The sequence below is a fragment of the Ascaphus truei genome, chromosome 12, assembly GCF_040206685.1.
Source record: "Ascaphus truei isolate aAscTru1 chromosome 12, aAscTru1.hap1, whole genome shotgun sequence".
NCBI classification, from domain to species: Eukaryota; Metazoa; Chordata; class Amphibia; order Anura; family Ascaphidae; genus Ascaphus; species Ascaphus truei.
The window spans coordinates 47,322,407-47,343,644 of record NC_134494.1 but is presented as its reverse complement, the minus strand read 5'-3'; the positions used below and the strand labels follow the sequence as shown (position 1 = coordinate 47,343,644).

The 21,238-nt window shown below is 47.5% G+C and overlaps 1 protein-coding gene across 1 annotated transcript in view; it reads right to left on the bottom strand.

Moving 5' to 3' along the window:
- Positions 1-10,048: 10,048 nt before the first annotated feature.
- The window catches only part of FGF3 (fibroblast growth factor 3), a 44,598-nt gene continuing 33,408 nt past the window's right edge, over positions 10,049-21,238 (bottom strand). The window contains exon 3 of the mRNA XM_075566647.1: positions 10,049-11,871. Coding sequence (XP_075422762.1) covers positions 11,539-11,871 — 333 coding nt within the window. The 3' untranslated portion in view covers positions 10,049-11,538. The remainder of the gene's footprint in view (positions 11,872-21,238) is intronic.

Sequence of the window (21,238 nt, the reverse complement as noted above, 5' to 3'; positions counted from 1 at the left end):
AATTATAGTGTACAGAGCTTTGCCAACCGCAGGTGTTCACTGGAAGTGGAAACGTGTGAGACTTTGAAAACTCTATACACTATATTTTATTCACATGTAACATGCCATGCTCTAAAGTTTGGCCAATCAGAGAGCTTGGGGTATGAACATTTAAGGCAGTGCTTCTCAAACCTCTCTTCGGGGCTCTGACCCTGAGCCTGAGCCTGACCCTAACCCGAACCCTGACCAGATTTTTCAGACAGTAGCCTAACTCTCTATTGATATGCAAATGTACAAAGGTATATTCACCTGTGTGCCAGTGGTCCCCGACGAGAGGTATGAGAAGCACTGTTCTAAGGGTCCAGTCAATAATTCCTGCACTGACTGTGCACACTGCATTACTCACAAGTCCCTAACTAGTTTAACTATCTTTCTGAATTTGGGGTTCTGAAGCATAGGGTGCACTATGACCCAGAAGTACTAAATGGTGCTAAACTAATTTTGCTATATTACAATGCACTTCTAGCTCATCAAATGAATTTACTTTAATCACTATATGATACAAGTTTAATTAGCTTAAATTTGGTTAGGCCAACCTGGCCTAATGCATTTAGTAAACATGTACAGGTGTCTCTAATAAAAAGTTCCCAGTAGTTTTCCCAAGTACACCGTTATTTATAACTCAACCTACTGTCAGGTCCTGAGATATCTGAGCCCTGAACTTCAGCAGTCAAAGGCAGCAGCTCTAGCTGTGTGTTAAATGTGCTATTCCAGATATTTTCATTTCTCACTTAACTGACTGGACGCTGAAAAAAAACTTAGATAAAGTAGACTGAAACCTATATGTTTGACACTCAGAAATATGTTAGGAAATCCGCTCTCTCTCAAACTGGTACATTCTATACTCTATAAAGAAACTTAACATCTGCTGCACAGTACAGTCTTGGGAGATGTTACGTTTCTTTATAGAGTTAGATTCATCACACCAACCCTGTGGTGTAGCAGCTAGAGAATTGCAATAGCATATGAAACGTCATGGGCTTGATTCCAGCATGTGTGTTATATAAAATGTATTCGTGGGTTAAATTCCCTGCAGATAGGAGAGAGCTGAGATGCTGGGTAAGTCCTCGCACGGCGGCCATTTCGCGATCCCGGTTATAACGCAGTCTCATTATGTGGACCCCGAGCACCACGTTATAATGGGGTTCAGCTGTATTTTGGTCCTCAATAAATCACTTCTTGCCAGTTTTCGAATGTCAGGATTATCATCTGACACATCTAGCATAAAAATGGTACAAAACAAGTCACCCACTACCCCCTTTTTTATTTGCCCTTTACATAGAGCCTCTAGTAACGCAAATCAAAAACTATTTCAATATATCAGGTATCCTGACAAAATCCTAAAAACACAAATTTGCCTTTTTTGCAGACGGCATTCTGCTTACCATTACTAAGCCACTAATTTGATTGCTTAATTTGTTTAGCAATTTACTTAGTTTTAACACTCTCAGCCTTCAAAAGAAATAATACCAAATTTGAAGATCTTAACAAAAAACCTTCCACAGAAACAGTTAAGCCTATATCTTTACATTTTGGTTTCAAGTGGCAAAGCTCTATATTACCTTATTTAGATTTTAATCTGACCAATTCATTCCACACACTACATAAATACCTCAATACAATAAATAATGTATCTCGTGGATTGACAGATGTCACTCGATCAACAGGCATTTGATGCCAATATTTTTCACTCTTTTCTGTACTCTGCCGATTCCAACAGTATATAAAAACTTCAAAGAACTTCAGTCTAGTGTGCTATCTTTATTTGGCCCCGAAAAGATCGCGGATTAACAGTTGTGAGACCTTCTTAGCTAGGAAGCCTTGAAATGGAGAATTGGGGTTGGGAGTTTTTTTTGGAATTGGTGTCTAGTAGTTCTATTTGCAGTACTATCAAAGAAAATGTATATAAAGTAATGTGTAACTTATACACGAGCCCTGTACGATTAAACATACAATACGTGGGAATAAGCAGAGGGTGTGGACAAGCAGGCACCATGTCCCACATTTGGTAACATTGTTCTCCCCAATAATGCATATTTTAATAGATACTGGATGCTAAATTGCAGCCATTTGGTACCCCCCCCCCCCCCTTCTACTCCCTATTTTTTTTTACTCATATCTCACTTTAACACAAAATTATCTTACAATTAAGGGCTGATTTCTATAAAATGCGATAGTGCCAATCTGGCAATTGGTAAATGCCACGTGGTAACACTGGCGCTATCACACTATAAAAAACAACCCAGATCTCATGGAGTGCTTCCACTATTCTCTCCCTGAACTCCCACTACCTGTTTTGTGTGTGGGTATTAATGTCGACACATTGGTGTTCTTGGTGTGCCTGTTGTACCTGGTGTTGGTGTACCTGGTGTGACTGGTGTTGGTGTACTTGGTGTTGGGGTACATGGTGTTGGTGTACCTGGTGTTGGTATGCTTGGTGTGACTGGTGTTGGTGTAGCTGGTGTTGGTGTACTTGATGTGGCTAGTGTTGGTGTACCTGGTGTTGTTTTACTTGGTATTGGTGTACCTTAAGTGACTGGTGTTGGTGTACCTGGTGATGGTGTACCTGGTGTTGTGTACCTGGGGTTGGTGTACCTGGTGTTGGTGTACCTGTTGCTGGTGTGACTGGTGCTGATGTACTTGGTGTACCTGGTGTTGGTGTACCTGGTGTTGTGTACCTGGGGTTGGTATGCTTGGTGTACCTGGTGTTGGTGTACCTGTTGCTGGTGTGACTGGTGCTGATGTACTTGGTGTAACTTGTGTTGGTGTACTTGTGTAACGCTTGTGCGAGCCCACAAACAAGACCTGACCCCGGCACTGAGGTGGGAAGGACTATGCCACACACCCACAGTAGTGGGGGCGAGTCCAGAAGGTGGTTTGCAGCGTTGCTGGGTCTCGGTATGTAGAAAGGGTTAATCCAATACTTGCTGGGGTCCGTGGGTTGGAGAGGTACACGTAGTTGGAGTCCGTAAGCCTGTGGTCTGGGGTTGGAGAGGTATTCGTAGTCGTTATCCGTACGCCAGGGGTCGAAGAGCCAGAGAGAATCCAAATGTAAAGCCAGGTCGGTATACGAGAGGTTAACTGCAGAGAACAAGACAAGACTGAGCTGGACAAGACATGCACACGCAAAGGCTACACAAGGTTATGTTCAGCAAGGTATGACAGGAAGAGGCAGTCCTTTATAGCAGACAGGAACCAGTAGGAGAGGGGGCGGAGCGGAGGCGGGGCCTCCACAGATGCCAAGGATAGGTTGCAGGAGACAAGGGCTCATAGCTAAACTTGCCACGCAGCTGGGGCTCGTTGCGCGCCGTCATGCGCGTGCACCGTGCACAGCGGAGGTGCGGCACGTCCGAGGAGGCGGAGCTATGCTCGGTGGCCGTGCGTAGGAGCGGGTGCGCTCTGTAACAGGAGCGGTGATGCGCGCATCAGCGGGGGGTGGATCTTCGTCAGCTGCCTCTGCAGTACTATATGTAAGCGAGGAGGGAGCGCGCCGCAAGGTTCGCGTTCCCTGATTCCTCACACCTTGGTGTTGGCGTGACTGGTGTTGATGTACTTGGTGTACCTGGTGTTGGTGTACTTGATGTTGGTGTGACTGGTGTTTGTGTACCTGGTGCTGGTGTACTTGGTGTACCTGGTGTTGGTGTACCTAGTGTACCTGGTGATGGTGTACCTGGGATTGGTGTACTTGGTGTACATGGTGTTGGTGTACTTGGTGTTGGCATGACTGGTGTTTGTGTACTTGGTGTTGGTGTACTTGGTGTACCTGGTGTTGGTGTACCTAGTGTACCTGGTGATGGTGTACCTGGGATTGGTATACTTGGTGTACCTGGTGTTGGTGTACCTAGTGTACCTGATGATGGTGTACCTGGGATTGGTATACTTGGTGTACCTGGTGTTGGTGTACCTAGTGTACCTGATGATGGTGTACCTGGGATTGGTATACTTGGTGTACCTGGTGTTGGTGTACTTGATGTTGGTGTGATTGTTGTTGGTGTACTTGCTGTTGGTGTACTTGGTATACCTGGTGTTGGTGTACTTGATGTTGGTGTGATTGGTGTTGGTGTACTTGGTGTTGGTGTGATTGGTGTTGGTGTACTTGGTGTTGGTGTACTTGGTGTACCTGGTGTTGGTGTACTTAATGTTGGTGTGATTGGTGTTGGTGTACTTGGTGTTGGTGTACTTGGTGTACCTGGTGTTGGTGTACTTGGTGTTGGTGTACTTGGTGTACTTGGTGTTGGTGTACTTGGTGTTGGTGTGATTGGTGTTGGTGTACCTGGTGTTGGTGTACTTGATGTTGGTGTGACTGGTGTTTGTGTACTTGGTGTTGGTGTACTTGGTGTACCTGGTGTTGGTGTGATTGGTGTTGGTGTACTTGGTGTTGGTGTACTTGGTGTTGGTGTACTTGGTGTTGGTGTACTTGGTGTTGGTGTACTTGGTGTTGGTGTGATTGGTGTTGGTGTACCTGGTGTTGGTGTACTTGATGTTGGTGTGATTGGTGTTGGTGTACTTGGTGTTGGTGTACTTGGTGTTGTTGTACTTGGTGTTGATGTACTTGGTGTACCTGGTGTTGGTGTACTTGGGTTATAAAGGGCCTTACTTCTTAGTACCGCATAGCAATTATAGTCCAAAGTGATTTATCAAAGGTCGTCAATTGCTAGAGTTGCACTTTAGTTTTGGGCGACGTCATAAAAGGGGGAAGGCAGAGGCACGGAGAAGCTCCCGATTGGCCGCAAGGGGAGACCGTCCCCGAAAAAATCAAATAACAGTGACTACCAAATTTTAGGTAGCACTGTCACTGTGTCACCGTCGCGTGCACTATAAGCGCTGGCGACAATGCATTTGTTTTGCCGCGACACCATCGCGTCTCCGGCACTATAAGCGCAGCCTAACCCTACATATCACTACTTAAATACAGACAGGACAACTTCTTCTATTGTCTGTTAATGGGGTAAAATCAGTTTGTGGCATAAAGATCTTTACACCAAAACGTCTGTAATAATTACCAGCAGAAAGGTGCGCCTCTTCCTTGTGTCGCAACTCATTGCTTTAATATTACGGGGGTTATGCTCTAAAGGGCTTCAGTGCTGATCAGGCGCTAATGCACGTCAGAGCATAACCCCCTAAAAGTGTTATTGTGGTGTCACTGCCTTTATGGAAAATAATATTTATATGTAGCTTAAAGGATTGCCACTTTTTAAAAAGAGCAGCCACCTGTTAGGTTGTGCAGAGGCCCGGGGATATGGAAGTAGTACCAGTTATTCCATTTTATTGGTGTCAAACCCCATCCACTGAAATAGATACATCACCGTAATCCCCTGCATATCATTTGTTGCATGGGGTTACCAGCACATTTTACACCGTGCGGGGTTTCCTGCATTTCTTTCAGTGATCTCAGCTGGTATACGTTGCAGAAGTCAATGGTCGGCACATATATGATTTCAGTGCTTCTCTCCATTCATGCCCTATGTGTTCATGAAGCATTCACCCACTTCCCCAGTAAGGGATTTATAAAGATTTTACCAGCAATATACATTGAGATATTCATCTTGTTCTCAAGTGTGTAGAAGACTGTTAGACATGACAATACAGTCAGTTCCCTACCAATTAGATTGTAAGCTCTTCAGAGCAGGGACTCCTCTTCCCGAAATGTTACTTTTATGTCTGAAGCACTTATTCCCATGATCTGTTATTTGTATTATTTGTTATTTATATGATTGTCACGTGTATTACTGCTGTGACGCGCTGTGTACATTAATGGCGCTATATAAATAAAGACATACATACAGAGACCATACAATAGAACAATATTAATGTAAATACCAAGAACTGCCCTAAACCACAGCAGATTCAGGACAGGCTGGATGTGTGTCGCCCGATTTCCATCCAGTGTTAGTGCTCGGGTGTGAGTTGTGTTGTGTTGTGTTGTAGGCGTTATCTTAATAATGGTGTTAAAAAAAACACCATAATGAACTGGAATTGGACAAAAGTAGGACTCCGGCATATGTGAGGTCCATGGGTGTATACGCATGACTACAAGCTGCAAAAGCTAGCACATGCCAGGGGTAATTCTGAGCGAATACCTGTGTGTAATAGAATAAGTCACTTAGGAACTGTCAGAATGCTGGCAAAGAGCGGGCGTGAGAGGAAGGACATGACCTGTTAAGTCATTAGATGTGAGTGGCACTATCTGAGGCCACGGCAGTCACTGTAATACTGCAGACTGGGGTGCTGAGCTACATACAGTATGTCCTGACACCCAGCCGCAGACAGACAATGACATTTTCTGGGGATTTAAACTGAATTTGCTAGCATTTATTGTCTAGAGTAGCTGCAATGTGTTAGCACACAGCATGTTACAGGCGTCTCGGCCGACTCTGTCCATGTGTATTGAGTTCAGAGAGCTGCATCTATTCACCGTATATCTAAGCGCAGCTTTCAGTTGTTTCATGCAGACATTAGCACAGTGCTGGGTGATAAGGGTGATAAGGGTGCTGTAGTTCTAGCTGCAACCTTTTCTGAAATAATCCAGCAGCATCACGCATTGTCATTTTCTTTGCACATTATTAGGTCATTCCATTTGAAAATACTTAAGTATATCTGCAATTAATTTTGGAGAGATTCAGCAAACAAATAATTATTGTGTGTATCAGCCTGTCGATCTTTTCATATCCTATAGTGCTTTCTGAAAGGAAACGGTAACAACTTGAACTTGTGCTGGGTTAAATAGTTCAAAGGCCCATAAAAAGGAATATACCACAGGGACCTGCTGCAGCAATGGACGTGCAGGAGACAGAAAAGGAAGTAGTTACAGGGAATTAGGGGGCAAATTGCAGCCTTGCTGGAAGTATTAACATTCCGTGTACCAGCACGCAGTGATTGGGAGGTACGGTTCCCATGCTTTCAGTCATCTGTTTCTGTTAACCCCGTGACATGCTGGTGATGGGGTGGAGGGCCAGAGGTTGGTAAATAATAAGGTGGAAGTCTTGGACATGGCTTATAGTGCCGGCGACGCAACTGCGACGTCAGGCTGCGGTTATAGTGACGGCGACGCGACGATGACATCAGGCTGTGGTTATAGTGCCGGCGACGGTGACGTCAGGCTGCGGTTATAGTGCCGGCGACGCGACGGCGACGTCAGGCTGCGGTTATAGTGACGGCGACGCGACGATGACGTCAGGCTGTGGTTATAGTGACGGCGACGCGACGATGACGTCAGGCTGCGGTTATAGTGCCGGCGACGGTGACATCAGGCTGCGGTTATAGTGCCGGCGACGCGACGGCGACGTCAGGCTGCGGTCGCTGGAAAAATCAAATTGAGATGACTTCCAGCGATCGCGACCAAGCCGTCGCGCCGCGCTTACTATAAGCGCACGTGATGGCGGCAATGCATTTGTTTTAACAAGGCGTCGCGTCACTGTCGCTGGCACTATAAGCGCGGCCTTATCCGGAAGCAGGAGCTTCCTGTGCTGTATATTTAACGTTTGTTAGCTCATACAGACATGCTAACCTCACCTATGAATGCAGCTTTCCAGTTCATTTCCTCTGCATTATTTTGCTTTTATTTAAATGCCCACCGTTGGGCATATACAGGGGATAGAAGCAGAAACCCATGCAGGCCGCCATGTCGCCTGCGACCCTCAGAATAAACACATGCCGGCGACCACATGGCAAAGCTTCCTGCTGAACGATGTGGAGTTTTCGTTGATAAATGTGAGGCGGGTTTCCTCCTTCCTGCTTTTGCAGCAAAGACATTTTAGGTTATTTTACATTTTTTTTCTTAACTTAAATTAAAACGGAAGAAAAAAGGTGATAGTATAAGGCCCCATTATAATAGGAGTCCTTTTCCACCAAAGATTGGCCGTGCCAAGTTATATTTCTATTATTTCTGTGTGTGGTGGTTACAGCTCCTGTATAGTTACATAGTTACATGTAATACACAGCTCCTGTATAGTTACATAGTTACATGTAATACACAGCTCCTGTATAGTTACATAGTTACATGTAATACACAGCTCCTGTATAGTTACATAGTTACATGTAATACACAGCTCCTGTATAGTTACATAGTTACATGTAATACACAGCTCCTGTATAGTTACATAGTTACATGTAATACACAGCTCCTGTATAGTTACATAGTTACATGTAATACACAGCTCCTGTATAGTTACATAGTTACATGTAATACACAGCTCCTGTATAGTTACATAGTTACATGTAATACACAGCTCCTGTATAGTTACATAGTTACATGTAATACACAGCTCCTGTATAGTTACATAGTTACATGTAATACATAGCTCTGTATTATTTATATACAGCCGCTTTTCATTAAAAATACAGCTAAACAAGGAACAGACAAATAGATTAGACATTGGGGGTTATTAATTAAGCTACAATAATGCTGATGGGAGCACTATTACACGGATCGCCCGCTGATACTTTCTTTATCACTAGTCACGGTAAGCACAGCACAGAGTGCAGGGAACAGACCGTTGTGGCTTCTGCCGCGCTGCGTTACATTCTGCTCCTATTGTAATAATATCGCGTCTCCTTTCTAAGGCTGCGCTTACAGTGGCGACGGCGACGGCGACGGCGACTTCGCTCCGAAACAAATACATTGACTCCGTTGCAAGCGCTTATAGTAAACGCGACGCGAAGGAGCGATAAGAATTTTGAAGTCGGGAAAATGTGATTTTTTTAGAGACAGTCGACATGTGACTGTCTGTAAACCAATCACATTTTAGTGACGTCACTGACCTTGTCGCCAGCGACGTCGCTAAAAACCTAATTACAGCTTTCGCTAATGGCGACAGGTGATATCATCGGTCGCATCGCCGGCACTGTAAGCGCGGCCTGACCTCTGGTTGCTGCTGTGCAGAGCCGGGCATTGGGGACATGCTGAACAGGATTCCAACCCGGAGGTGGCTGCAGCGGTGCTATCCTCTGTAATAAGCGCCTGAACGCACGTGCGGGGACATTGCAAGCGCTCCTTATTATTATTATTTATTGGGACATAGTAGAAGGGTAACAGTGCGCTGCTCGGCACTAATACCTGTGAAGGTAGAGCTGACTGCACAGGCTTTGGAAATAGAATGCAGAATCTTCATATTAAGGTGCGGGTCATTGAAAGAGTTAACACCGGAACGGGTGTGATAACCCTACCGGAGCTTGATGCATATGTCCCTAAGGGCCACAATAACCTGTCCTATTTCACAAGACGCCCTCTGGCACCAGAGGATACCTTACAGTCCATTGTTTTGAATAGGTTATGTGTATTCCAGGGCCAAAGTGTGTGCTGCAGAATAGCACCGCTTAGTAGAAATGGGCTTAAACCCTTTCACTGCTAAAGGGACTTGAGGCACCATATATTATATTATAGAGGATGCTTAAAGCAGAAAAACATGCACAATCCTATATGCTGGTTTTTTTAACAAATCAGTTCTGTAGTATTAGATAATACTGTCTGCTGCTTTTTTTTTTTTAACTTCTAATGCCATTTTTAATTATTTTTAATGTATTGATCCTCCTTTTGGCTGCTATAGCAACCATTTACAAAGTCACTTCCACTTCCTCTTTTGAAAACATGCCCTCCCACAAAAAAATTTGAGCTCTGCCCTTTGGCAACAAAGTATCTCAAACAGACCTGTTGCTGTGTTCCAAACAGCAGACTGTCTATTACTCAATAATGTGTTACACTTACAAATATAATGCTACATATCAGCTGCAGCATTTCACAGACTGCAGTGCAGTCAGAACGGGGTCATTTCCTTAGTCAGACAATCAGGATTTTGTGAGATTTATGACGGGAGCCGCAATCAACCAGCAGCGTAGGTAAGAATGTGGAATTCTACATCGTCACATGCTTTACATTTAAAAATAAGAAAAGGGGGGGGATAATATTGTTGCTTTAATTTCCCGTCAGCAGAATAGAGATGCAATAATATTTTCTGAATAACTCGAGGGGAAACAAAGCGAGAGACACACAACAGCCTTTAACCAGCATCCTTTTATATAAAACGTGATTACACATTCTTAATAGTTTCTTACATTTTTCTATAAATAAAACGTTTCTTCTTTTCTTGGGTCTACATGTGTGTCTGCTTCTGAAGCCCGGGCAAATCCGAGCTTATTTTTGTGTTTATCTTGCACCCTTCAATGCTCCATGTGTAGGAGAAGATGTGGGTGTTTGGGGGGGATACCCTTAATCCCTCCCATTCAGCTGCTGCACATATTCTGGGGAGCACACAAAGTCCCTGGCTGCAGCCTCTAACCCACAGCCGCCTTCATCCAGACTTTAAAAGCTTAGCCATGAATTAAGTAAATCCCTTAAAAAACAGCTCTTATTGTACATATTCAGCTGTTTAGTACAACAAACCTTGGCCATCTGAATTCATGTGAAATTATGAACCGTTTATATTTGCGTTCATTTTTTTGATAAATGGTAAAATGTAAGGCTTATCAGAGAAAACCGTAATAATAAATACGTGTAAGTTACAGTTTATCCCGGAGTATCAGGAAGCCACTGTCATGTTTGTCAGTCACAGACAGTGTTTCTGTTTGGAAATGAAAGTGCTTTGCTGTCGTAGAAAAAGTTTACAGGTAAAATGTCGGCTTTGGTGACATCCAAACGATGTCCAGGCTGTAATTCACCCCGGTATTTGAAATAGTAGAAGCATGAGGTGGACGTACCTGTTTCAGTTTGCAAAGACTTACACAGAGGGCAGATATTAAGCTGTGGGTTACGCAGCAGAAAATAGCCATTCTTGGTCAGTAGCAATGAAGATTAGATGGGCACATCCAACTTCACTCACAGATACGTAATATGCCATCATTCTGTCTGACGGTTTAGCTGCTTGTACGCAGTCTGTCTCAAGGTAGTGGACGATGAACCAATAAGAATGAAGCTTGTGCTTATATGTTCTTGTGGCGAGGTAATACAGGGGAAACTGAAGCGTCACTGCAGTCAGGTGACTAAATAGCTGCCATTGCTATAGCAATCTTTGCGTCTGAGAACAGGGTGGCTGCAGATACTGTCACATTCTAATGCAATTTTTGGGAAATTCTCAGGATTGAGACAGCGACTAAGATGCGTACAGTATGTGGGACGGCTGAATGGAAATCTGAGACATGCCACACAGGGATTCTGCCAAGTTGGACACTGAAACCGTATCACCAAATATACAGGAACCCAGCAGAATCCGGTGAGTAATTGTTGTTCATGGCAGAATTTTCATATGGCTTACCAACCATTCTGGAATGGTATGAAGCAATTAAAAGGAAGGAAGCAAGAGCTATCAAACATAAAGAGTCCTCCAAGAGTTAATTCAGTCCATCATAAAGTCTTATTCTACAAAATCTAATGTTCATACATCTGGCCGTATGTATGTATGTATGTATGTATGTATGTATGTATGTATGTATGTATGTGTTTGAACACAGTCCATGATCTGCGAGTGGTTTATCCTGGGAGAACTTGTCTCCATTCTCTTGACTCCATCAATGTCCTCTCCTGTGCCTTGGGTTGCTTTTTGGTGGCTTCATAACATTTTCTCTATACTTGGTGCTCATGTGAAACAGCCGCACTGCATCGTGGTCTTTGTTGTCCAGCACCCTCGGTAAGAAAAGGGAGGACTTCTGTGTTCTGCGTGTCTTGAAACCCCGCCTGGGTCGCCCTTTGCCATTGATAGACAGGTACCAAAGTCTTTCTGCGCTGGCCTTGCGCTTTGTGCCAGCGCCATTTGGAATAGTCCGATACAGGCGTGAGGCGTACGTGTTGTAACCCAGCTCATGAATCCTCTCCACAAACTCACACTCAGGGTTATAGGATTCCTAGAAGAGAGACAAGATAACATTAAGTTCCAAATCCAGATATTTTGCTGTGCTATGTCCAGTCCATGGGGGTTAGTCATTACCAGGGCTCATCTTCTCTGGGCCTTGTTACACTGAAGAACATAAGAGCTGGTAAACATTCAGGATAAATCTCAGACAGTCCAGGAGGAGCATATATGGGAAACACAAGAAGAAATAATGCAAAATTTAAGTGCAGATGTATTGGTAAAGAGATAAATGATGAGATGCAATCTTGGCTCTGATGGTATGCCTACTCACAAGATGTCAGTGATATAAATGCGTTTTGCAGATAGGGCTGCTACCCAGTAGGTGTTATTGATGTGTGGAACTCCCTCTAGGCTCGTCTGTATGAGGAGATCTCTGCACTGAGTTATGAGAACTACGCTGTTCAACATTGTATAATGAACTATTGACCGGTTACCGCATCAGAAAGCTCAAACACATCCCTGCAAAGACCAGGGATGACGGCATGAGAGTGATCCCGAAAACATGGACTGTAACATTGGGTGAGAGTCTGAGCCGTGACGTCACACGCACAGAAGGACGCTCAGAGAGAAGCTGGAATTTCAAAGTGCAGGCGAAGGAGCTCCGGATTACCAAGGAGAGGCGGTGAGAGCTGCGGTGACCTCAGTTTATAAAAATTTATTGTGACAAACGCTTGATTGATTTTAGCACATTGTAAATGCACATTTTATATACCTATTTTTTATAAAGTATTTTATACATCAGAACGCGCTATGTTTTGCTGTTTTTCTCTCTCATATATACCATCACCATGCTGACGGGACGAGCCTAGAGGGAGTTCCACACATCAGTAACACCTACTGGGTAGCAGCCCTATCTGCAAAACGCATTTATATCACTGACATCTTGTGAGTAGGCATACCATCAGAGCCAAGATTGCATCTCATCATTTATCTCTTTACCAATACATCTGCACTTAAATTTTGCATTATTTCTTCTTGTGTTTCCCATATATGCTCCTCCTGGACTGTCTGAGATTTATCTTACTTCCTGGTACCCGTGAAACAGGTCCCACCAGAGGGTTTGAGCAGGGTCACTAATTATCAGCCTTTATTTTGGTTTATGTATTGAGCACATATTATTAATTGCACTTGTGTATATTTGCACGATATATTATCATATTACAAGTAGTTAGCGCCTTGTATCACTATTTTTCACTAAACATTCAGGATAGAAATATTATAGTCACTCAAGACTTTCATTACCATCAGACAGTAACAGTTTGAGGCGCTGTATGACCTCTCAGATTGATATCACCTTATGGTATCCAGAATATCTAACGGTTCAATGAAACGTAATGTCGGGCTCAGGGCATTACAGTGTCACTTCCAGATCAATGTGCGCTCCAGAGAGTTGGGTTACCAACATGTAATATCTCCCTGAAAGGACATCTGTGTGGGCCATCTGGGCTATCGGAAGATATTCCATGGGGTAACCAAAGTCCTTAGTGCCCCATGGTATTGATAATCAGGGTTCCTATGGCAGGGGAATAACTTTCTGTGGGATTTCAGGTGTGCCTTTGCTTTGATGCCTGGGAATCTCAGAGGTTGTACAGTAATGCACAGACATCAGTACGTATAGTTTTACTCCACGTGTGATGAATTGGGGTATAATGGGCCTCTCATTCCTTAACTCTACACACGCTAATGCATTATCCTCTGGGAGGATAAAGGAGGCAGCAGTGCTAACGCTGGGCTTCCTAAGGCACAGGAACAAGATAAGATACAGGAGGCCGCAGCAGTGCTAACGCTGGGCATCCTAAGGCACAGGAACGAGATAAGATACAGGAGGCAGCAGTGCTAACGCTGTGCATCCTGAGGCACAGGAACGAGATAAGATACAGGAGGCAGCAGCAGTGCTAACGCTGGGCATCCTAAGGCACAGGAACGAGATAAGATACAGGAGGCAGCAGCAGTGCTAATGCTGGGCATCCTAAGGCACAGGAACGAGATAAGATACAGGAGGCAGCAGCAGTGCTAACGCTGGGCATCCTAAGCACAGGAACGAGATAAGATACAGGGGGCAGCAGTGCTAACGCTGGGCATCCTAAGGCACAGGAACGAGATAAGATACAGGAGGCAGCAGCAGTGCTAACGCTGGGCATCCTAAGGCACAGGAACGAGATAAGATACAGGAGGCAGCAGTGCTAACGCTGGGCATCCTAAGCACAGGAACGAGATAAGATACAGGGGGCAGCAGTGCTAACGCTGGGCATCCTAAGGCACAGGAACGAGATAAGATACAGGAGGCAGCAGCAGTGCGAACGCTGGGCATCCTAAGGCACAGGAACGAGATAAGATACAGGAGTCAGCAGCAGTGCTAACGCTGTGCATCCTAAGCACAGGAACGAGATAAGATACAGGAGGCAGCAGCAGTGCTAACGCTGGGCATCCTAAGGCCCAGGAACGAGATAAGATACAGGAGGCAGCAGCAGTGCTAACGCTGGGCATCCTAAGCACAGGAACGAGATAAGATACAGGAGGCAGCAGCAGTGCTAACGCTGGGCATCCTAAGGCACAGGAACGAGATAAGATACAGGAGGCAGCAGCAGTGCTAACGCTGGGCATCCTAAGGCACAGGAACGAGATAAGATACAGGAGGCAGCAATGCTAACGCTGGGCATCCTAAGCACAGGAACGAGATGAGATACAGGAGGCAGCAGCAGTGCTAACGCTGGGCATCCTAAGGCACAGGAACGAGATAAGATACAGGAGGCAGCAGCAGTGCTAACGCTGGGCATCCTAAGGCACAGGAACGAGATAAGATACAGGAGGCAGCAGCAGTGCTAACGCTGGGCATCCTAAGGCACAGGAACGAAATAAGATACAGGAGGCAGCAGTGCTAACGCTGTGCATCCTAAGCACAGGAACGAGATAAGATACAGGAGGCAGCAGCAGTGCTAACGCTGGGCATCCTAAGCACAGGAACGAGATAAGATACAGGAGGCAGCAGCAGTGCTAACGCTGTGCATCCTAAGGCACAGGAACGAGATAAGATACAGGGGGCAGCAGCAGTGCTAACGCTGGGCATCCTAAGGCACAGGAACGAGATAAGATACAGGAGGCAGCAGCAGTGCTAACGCTGGGCATCCTAAGGCACAGGAACGAGATAAGATACAGGGGGCAGCAGCAGTGCTAACGCTGGGCATCCTAAGCACAGGAACGAGATAAGATACAGGAGGCAGCAGTGCTAACGCTGGGCATCCTAAGGCACAGGAACGAGATAAGATACAGGAGGCAGCAGCAGCGCTAACGCTGGGCATCCTAAGGCACAGGAACGAGATAAGATACAGGAGGCAGCAGCAGTGCTAACGCTGGGCATCCTAAGGCACAGGAACGAGATAAGATACAGGAGGCAGCAGCAGTGCTAACGCTGTGCATCCTAAGGCACAGGAACGAGATAAGATACAGGAGGCAGCAGTGCTAACGCTGTGCATCCTAAGGCACAGGAACGAGATAAGATACAGGAGGCAGCAGCAGTGCTAACGCTGGGCATCCTAAGGCACAGGAACGAGATAAGATACAGGAGGCAGCAGTGCTAACACTGGGCATCCTAGGCACAGGAACGAGATAAGATACAGGAGGCAGCAGCAGTGCTAACGCTGGGCATCCTAGGCACAGGAACGAGATAAGATACAGGAGGCAGCAGCAGTGCTAACGCTGGGCATCCTAAGGCACAGGAACGAGATAAGATACAGGAGGCAGCAGCAGTGCTAACGATGGGCATCCTATGGCACAGGAACGAGATAAGATACAGGACGCAGCAGCAGTGCTAACGCTGTGCATCCTAAGGCACAGGAACGAGATAAGATACAGGACGCAGCAGCAGTGCTAACGCTGGGCATCCTAAGGCACAGGAACGAGATAAGATACAGGAGGCAGCAGCAGTGCTAACGCTGGGCATCCTAGGCACAGGAACGAGATAAGATACAGGAGGCAGCAGCAGTGCTAACGCTGGGCATCCTAGGCACAGGAACGAGATAAGATACAGGAGGCAGCAGCAGTGCTAACGCTGGGCATCCTAAGGCACAGGAACGAGATAAGATACAGGGGGCAGCAGCAGTGCTAACGCTGGGCATCCTAAGGCACAGGAACGAGATAAGATACAGGAGGCAGCAGCAGTGCTAACGCTGGGCATCCTAAGGCACAGGAACGAGATAAGATACAGGAGGCAGCAGCAGTGCTAACGCTGGGCATCCTAAGACACAGGAACGAGATAAGATACAGGGGGAGGCAGCAGTGCTAACGCTGGGCATCCTAAGGCACAGGAACGAGATAAGATACAGGAGGCAGCAGCAGTGCTAACGCTGGGCATCCTAAGGCACAGGAACGAGATAAGATACAGGAGGCAGCAGTGCTAACGCTGGGCATCCTAAGCACAGGAACGAGATGAGATACAGGAGGCAGCAGCAGTGCTAACGCTGGGCATCCTAAGGCACAGGAACGAGATAAGATACAGGAGGCAGCAGCAGTGCTAACACTGGGCATCCTAAGCACAGGAACGAGATAAGATACAGGACGAAGCAGCAGCGCTAACGCTGGGCATCCAAAGGCACAGGAACGAGATAAGATACAGGAGGCAGCAGCAGTGCTAACGCTGGGCATCCTAGGCACAGGAACGAGATAAGATACAGGAGGCAGCAGCAGTGCTAACGCTGGGCATCCTAAGGCACAGGAACGAGATAAGATACAGGAGGCAGCAGCAGTGCTAACGATGGGCATCCTATGGCACAGGAACGAGATAAGATACAGGACGCAGCAGCAGTGCTAACGCTGTGCATCCTAAGGCACAGGAACGAGATAAGATACAGGACGCAGCAGCAGTGCTAACGCTATGCATCCTAAGGCACAGGAACGAGATAAGATACAGGAGGCAGCAGCAGTGCTAACGCTGGGCATCCTAGGCACAGGAACGAGATAAGATACAGGAGGCAGCAGCAGTGCTAACGCTGGGCATCCTAGGCACAGGAACGAGATAAGATACAGGAGGCAGCAGCAGTGCTAACGCTGGGCATCCTAAGGCACAGGAACGAGATAAGATACAGGGGGCAGCAGCAGTGCTAACGCTGGGCATCCTAAGGCACAGGAACGAGATAAGATACAGGAGGCAGCAGCAGTGCTAACGCTGGGCATCCTAAGGCACAGGAACGAGATAAGATACAGGAGGCAGCAGCAGTGCTAACGCTGGGCATCCTAAGACACAGGAACGAGATAAGATACAGGGGGAGGCAGCAGTGCTAACGCTGGGCATCCTAAGGCACAGGAACGAGATAAGATACAGGAGGCAGCAGCAGTGCTAACGCTGGGCATCCTAAGGCACAGGAACGAGATAAGATACAGGAGGCAGCAGTGCTAACGCTGGGCATCCTAAGCACAGGAACGAGATGAGATACAGGAGGCAGCAGCAGTGCTAACGCTGGGCATCCTAAGGCACAGGAACGAGATAAGATACAGGAGGCAGCAGCAGTGCTAACACTGGGCATCCTAAGCACAGGAACGAGATAAGATACAGGACGCAGCAGCAGCGCTAACGCTGGGCATCCAAAGGCACAGGAACGAGATAAGATACAGGAGGCCTCAGCAGTGCTAACGCTGGGCATCCTAGGCACAGGAACGAGATAAGATACAGGAGGCAGCAGTGCTAACGCTGGGCATCCTAAGGCACAGGAACGAGATAAGATACAGGAGGCAGCAGTGCTAACGCTGGGCATCCTAAGGCACAGGAACGAGATAAGATACAGGAGGCAGCAGTGCTAACGCTGGGCATCCTAAGGCACAGGAACGAGATAAGATACAGGAGGCAGCAGCAGTGCTAACGCTGGGCATCCTAAGGCACAGGAACGAGATAAGATACAGGAGGCAGCAGCAGTGCTAACGCTGGGCATCCTAAGGCACAGGAACGAGATAAGATACAGGAGGCAGCAGTGCTAACGCTGGGCATCCTAAGGCACAGGAACGAGATAAGATACAGGAGGCAGCAGTGCTAACGCTGGGCATCCTAAGGCACAGGAACGAGATAAGATACAGAACGCAGCAGCAGTGCTAACGCTGGGCATCCTAAGGCACAGGAACGAGATAAGATACAGGAGGCAGCAGCAGTGCTAACGCTGGGCATCCTAGGCACAGGAACGAGATAAGATACAGGAGGCAGCAGCAGTGCTAACGCTGGGCATCCTAAGGCACAGGAACGAGATAAGATACAGGAGGCAGCAGCAGTGCTAACGCTGGGCATCCTAAGGCACAGGAACGAGATAAGATACAGGGGGCAGCAGCAGTGCTAACGCTGGGCATCCTAAGCACAGGAACGAGATAAGATACAGGAGGCAGCAGTGCTAACGCTGGGCATCCTAAGGCACAGGAACGAGATAAGATACAGGAGGCAGCAGCAGCGCTAACGCTGGGCATCCTAAGGCACAGGAACGAGATAAGATACAGGAGGCAGCAGCAGTGCTAACGCTGGGCATCCTAAGGCACAGGAACGAGATAAGATACAGGAGGCAGCAGCAGTGCTAACGCTGTGCATCCTAAGGCACAGGAACGAGATAAGATACAGGAGGCAGCAGTGCTAACGCTGTGCATCCTAAGGCACAGGAACGAGATAAGATACAGGAGGCAGCAGCAGTGCTAACGCTGGGCATCCTAAGGCACAGGAACGAGATAAGATACAGGAGGCAGCAGTGCTAACACTGGGCATCCTAGGCACAGGAACGAGATAAGATACAGGAGGCAGCAGCAGTGCTAACGCTGGGCATCCTAGGCACAGGAACGAGATAAGATACAGGAGGCAGCAGCAGTGCTAACGCTGGGCATCCTAAGGCACAGGAACGAGATAAGATACAGGAGGCAGCAGCAGTGCTAACGATGGGCATCCTATGGCACAGGAACGAGATAAGATACAGGACGCAGCAGCAGTGCTAACGCTATGCATCCTAAGGCACAGGAACGAGATAAGATACAGGAGGCAGCAGCAGTGCTAACGCTGGGCATCCTAGGCACAGGAACGAGATAAGATACAGGAGGCAGCAGCAGTGCTAACGCTGGGCATCCTAGGCACAGGAACGAGATAAGATACAGGAGGCAGCAGCAGTGCTAACGCTGGGCATCCTAAGGCACAGGAACTAGATAAGATACAGGAGGCAGCAGCAGTGCTAACGCTGGGCATTCTAAGGCACAGGAACGAGATAAGATACAGGGGGCAGCAGCAGTGCTAACGCTGGGCATCCTAAGGCACAGGAACGAGATAAGATACAGGAGGCAGCAGCAGTGCTAACGCTGTGCATCCTAAGGCACAGGAACGAGATAAGATACAGGAGGCAGTAGCAGTGCTAACGCTGGGTATCCTAAGGCACAGGAACGAGATAAGATACAGGAGGCAGCAGCAGTGCTAACGCTGGGCATCCTAAGGCACAGGAACGAGATAAGATACAGGAGGCAGCAGTGCTAACGCTGGGCATCCTAAGGCACAGGAACGAGATAAGATACAGGAGGCAGCAGCAGTGCTAATGCTGTGCATCTTGAGGCACAGGAACGAGATAAGATATAGGAGGCAGCAGCAGTGCTAACGCTGGGCATCCTAAGCACAGGAACGAGATAAGATACAGGAGGCAGCAGCAGTGCTAATGCTGGGCATCCTAAGGCACAGGAACGAGATAAGATACAGGAGGCAGCAGCAGTGCTAACGCTGGGCATCCTAAGGCACAGGAACGAGATAAGATACAGGAGGCAGCAGCAGTGCTAACGCTGGGCATCCTAAGACACAGGAACGAGATAAGATACAGGGGGAGGCAGCAGTGCTAACGCTGGGCATCCTAAGGCACAGGAACGAGATAAGATACAGGAGGCAGCAGCAGTGCTAACGCTGGGCATCCTAAGGCACAGGAACGAGATAAGATACAGGAGGCAGCAGTGCTAACGCTGGGCATCCTAAGCACAGGAACGAGATGAGATACAGGAGGCAGCAGCAGTGCTAACGCTGGGCATCCTAAGGCACAGGAACGAGATAAGATACAGGAGGCAGCAGCAGTGCTAACACTGGGCATCCTAAGCACAGGAACGAGATAAGATACAGGACGCAGCAGCAGCGCTAACGCTGGGCATCCTAAGGCACAGGAACGAGATAAGATACAGGAGGCAGCAGCAGTGCTAACGCTGGGCATCCTAGGCACAGGAACGAGATAAGATACAGGAGGCAGCAGCAGTGCTAACGCTGGGCATCCTAAGGCACAGGAACGAGATAAGATACAGGAGGCAGCAGCAGTGCTAACGATGGGCATCCTATGGCACAGGAACGAGATAAGATACAGGACGCAGCAGCAGTGCTAACGCTGTGCATCCTAAGGCACAGGAACGAGATAAGATACAGGACGCAGCAGCAGTGCTAACGCTATGCATCCTAAGGCACAGGAACGAGATAAGATACAGGAGGCAGCAGCAGTGCTAACGCTGGGCATCCTAGGCACAGGAACGAGATAAGATACAGGAGGCAGCAGCAGTGCTAACGCTGGGCATCCTAGGCACAGGAACGAGATAAGATACAGGAGGCAGCAGCAGTGCTAACGCTGGGCATCCTAAGGCACAGGAACGAGATAAGATACAGGGGGCAGCAGCAGTGCTAACGCTGGGCATCCTAAGGCACAGGAACGAGATAAGATACAGGAGGCAGCAGCAGTGCTAACGCTGGGCATCCTAAGGCACAGGAACGAGATAAGATACAGGAGGCAGCAGCAGTGCTAACGCTGGGCATCCTAAGACACAGGAACGAGATAAGATACAGGGGGAGGCAGCAGTGCTAACGCTGGGCATCCTAAGGCACAGGAACGAGATAAGATACAGGAGGCAGCAGCAGTGCTAACGCTGGGCATCCTAAGGCACAGGAACGAGATAAGATACAGGAGGCAGCAGTGCTAACGCTGGGCATCCTAAGCACAGGAACGAGATGAGATACAGGAGGCAGCAGCAGTGCTAACGCTGGGCATCCTAAGGCACAGGAACGAGATAAGATACAGGAGGCAGCAGCAGTGCTAACGCTGGGCATCCTAAGCACAGGAACGAGATAAGATACAGGACGCAGCAGCAGCGCTAACGCTGGGCATCCAAAGGCACAGGAACGAGATAAGATACAGGAGGCCTCAGCAGTGCTAACGCTGGGCATCCTAGGCACAGGAACGAGATAAGATACAGGAGGCAGCAGTGCTAACGCTTGGCATCCTAAGGCACAGGAACGAGATAAGATACAGGAGGCAGCAGCAGTGCTAACGCTGGGCATCCTAGGCACAGGAACGAGATAAGATACAGGAGGCAGCAGCAGTGCTAACGCTGGGCAT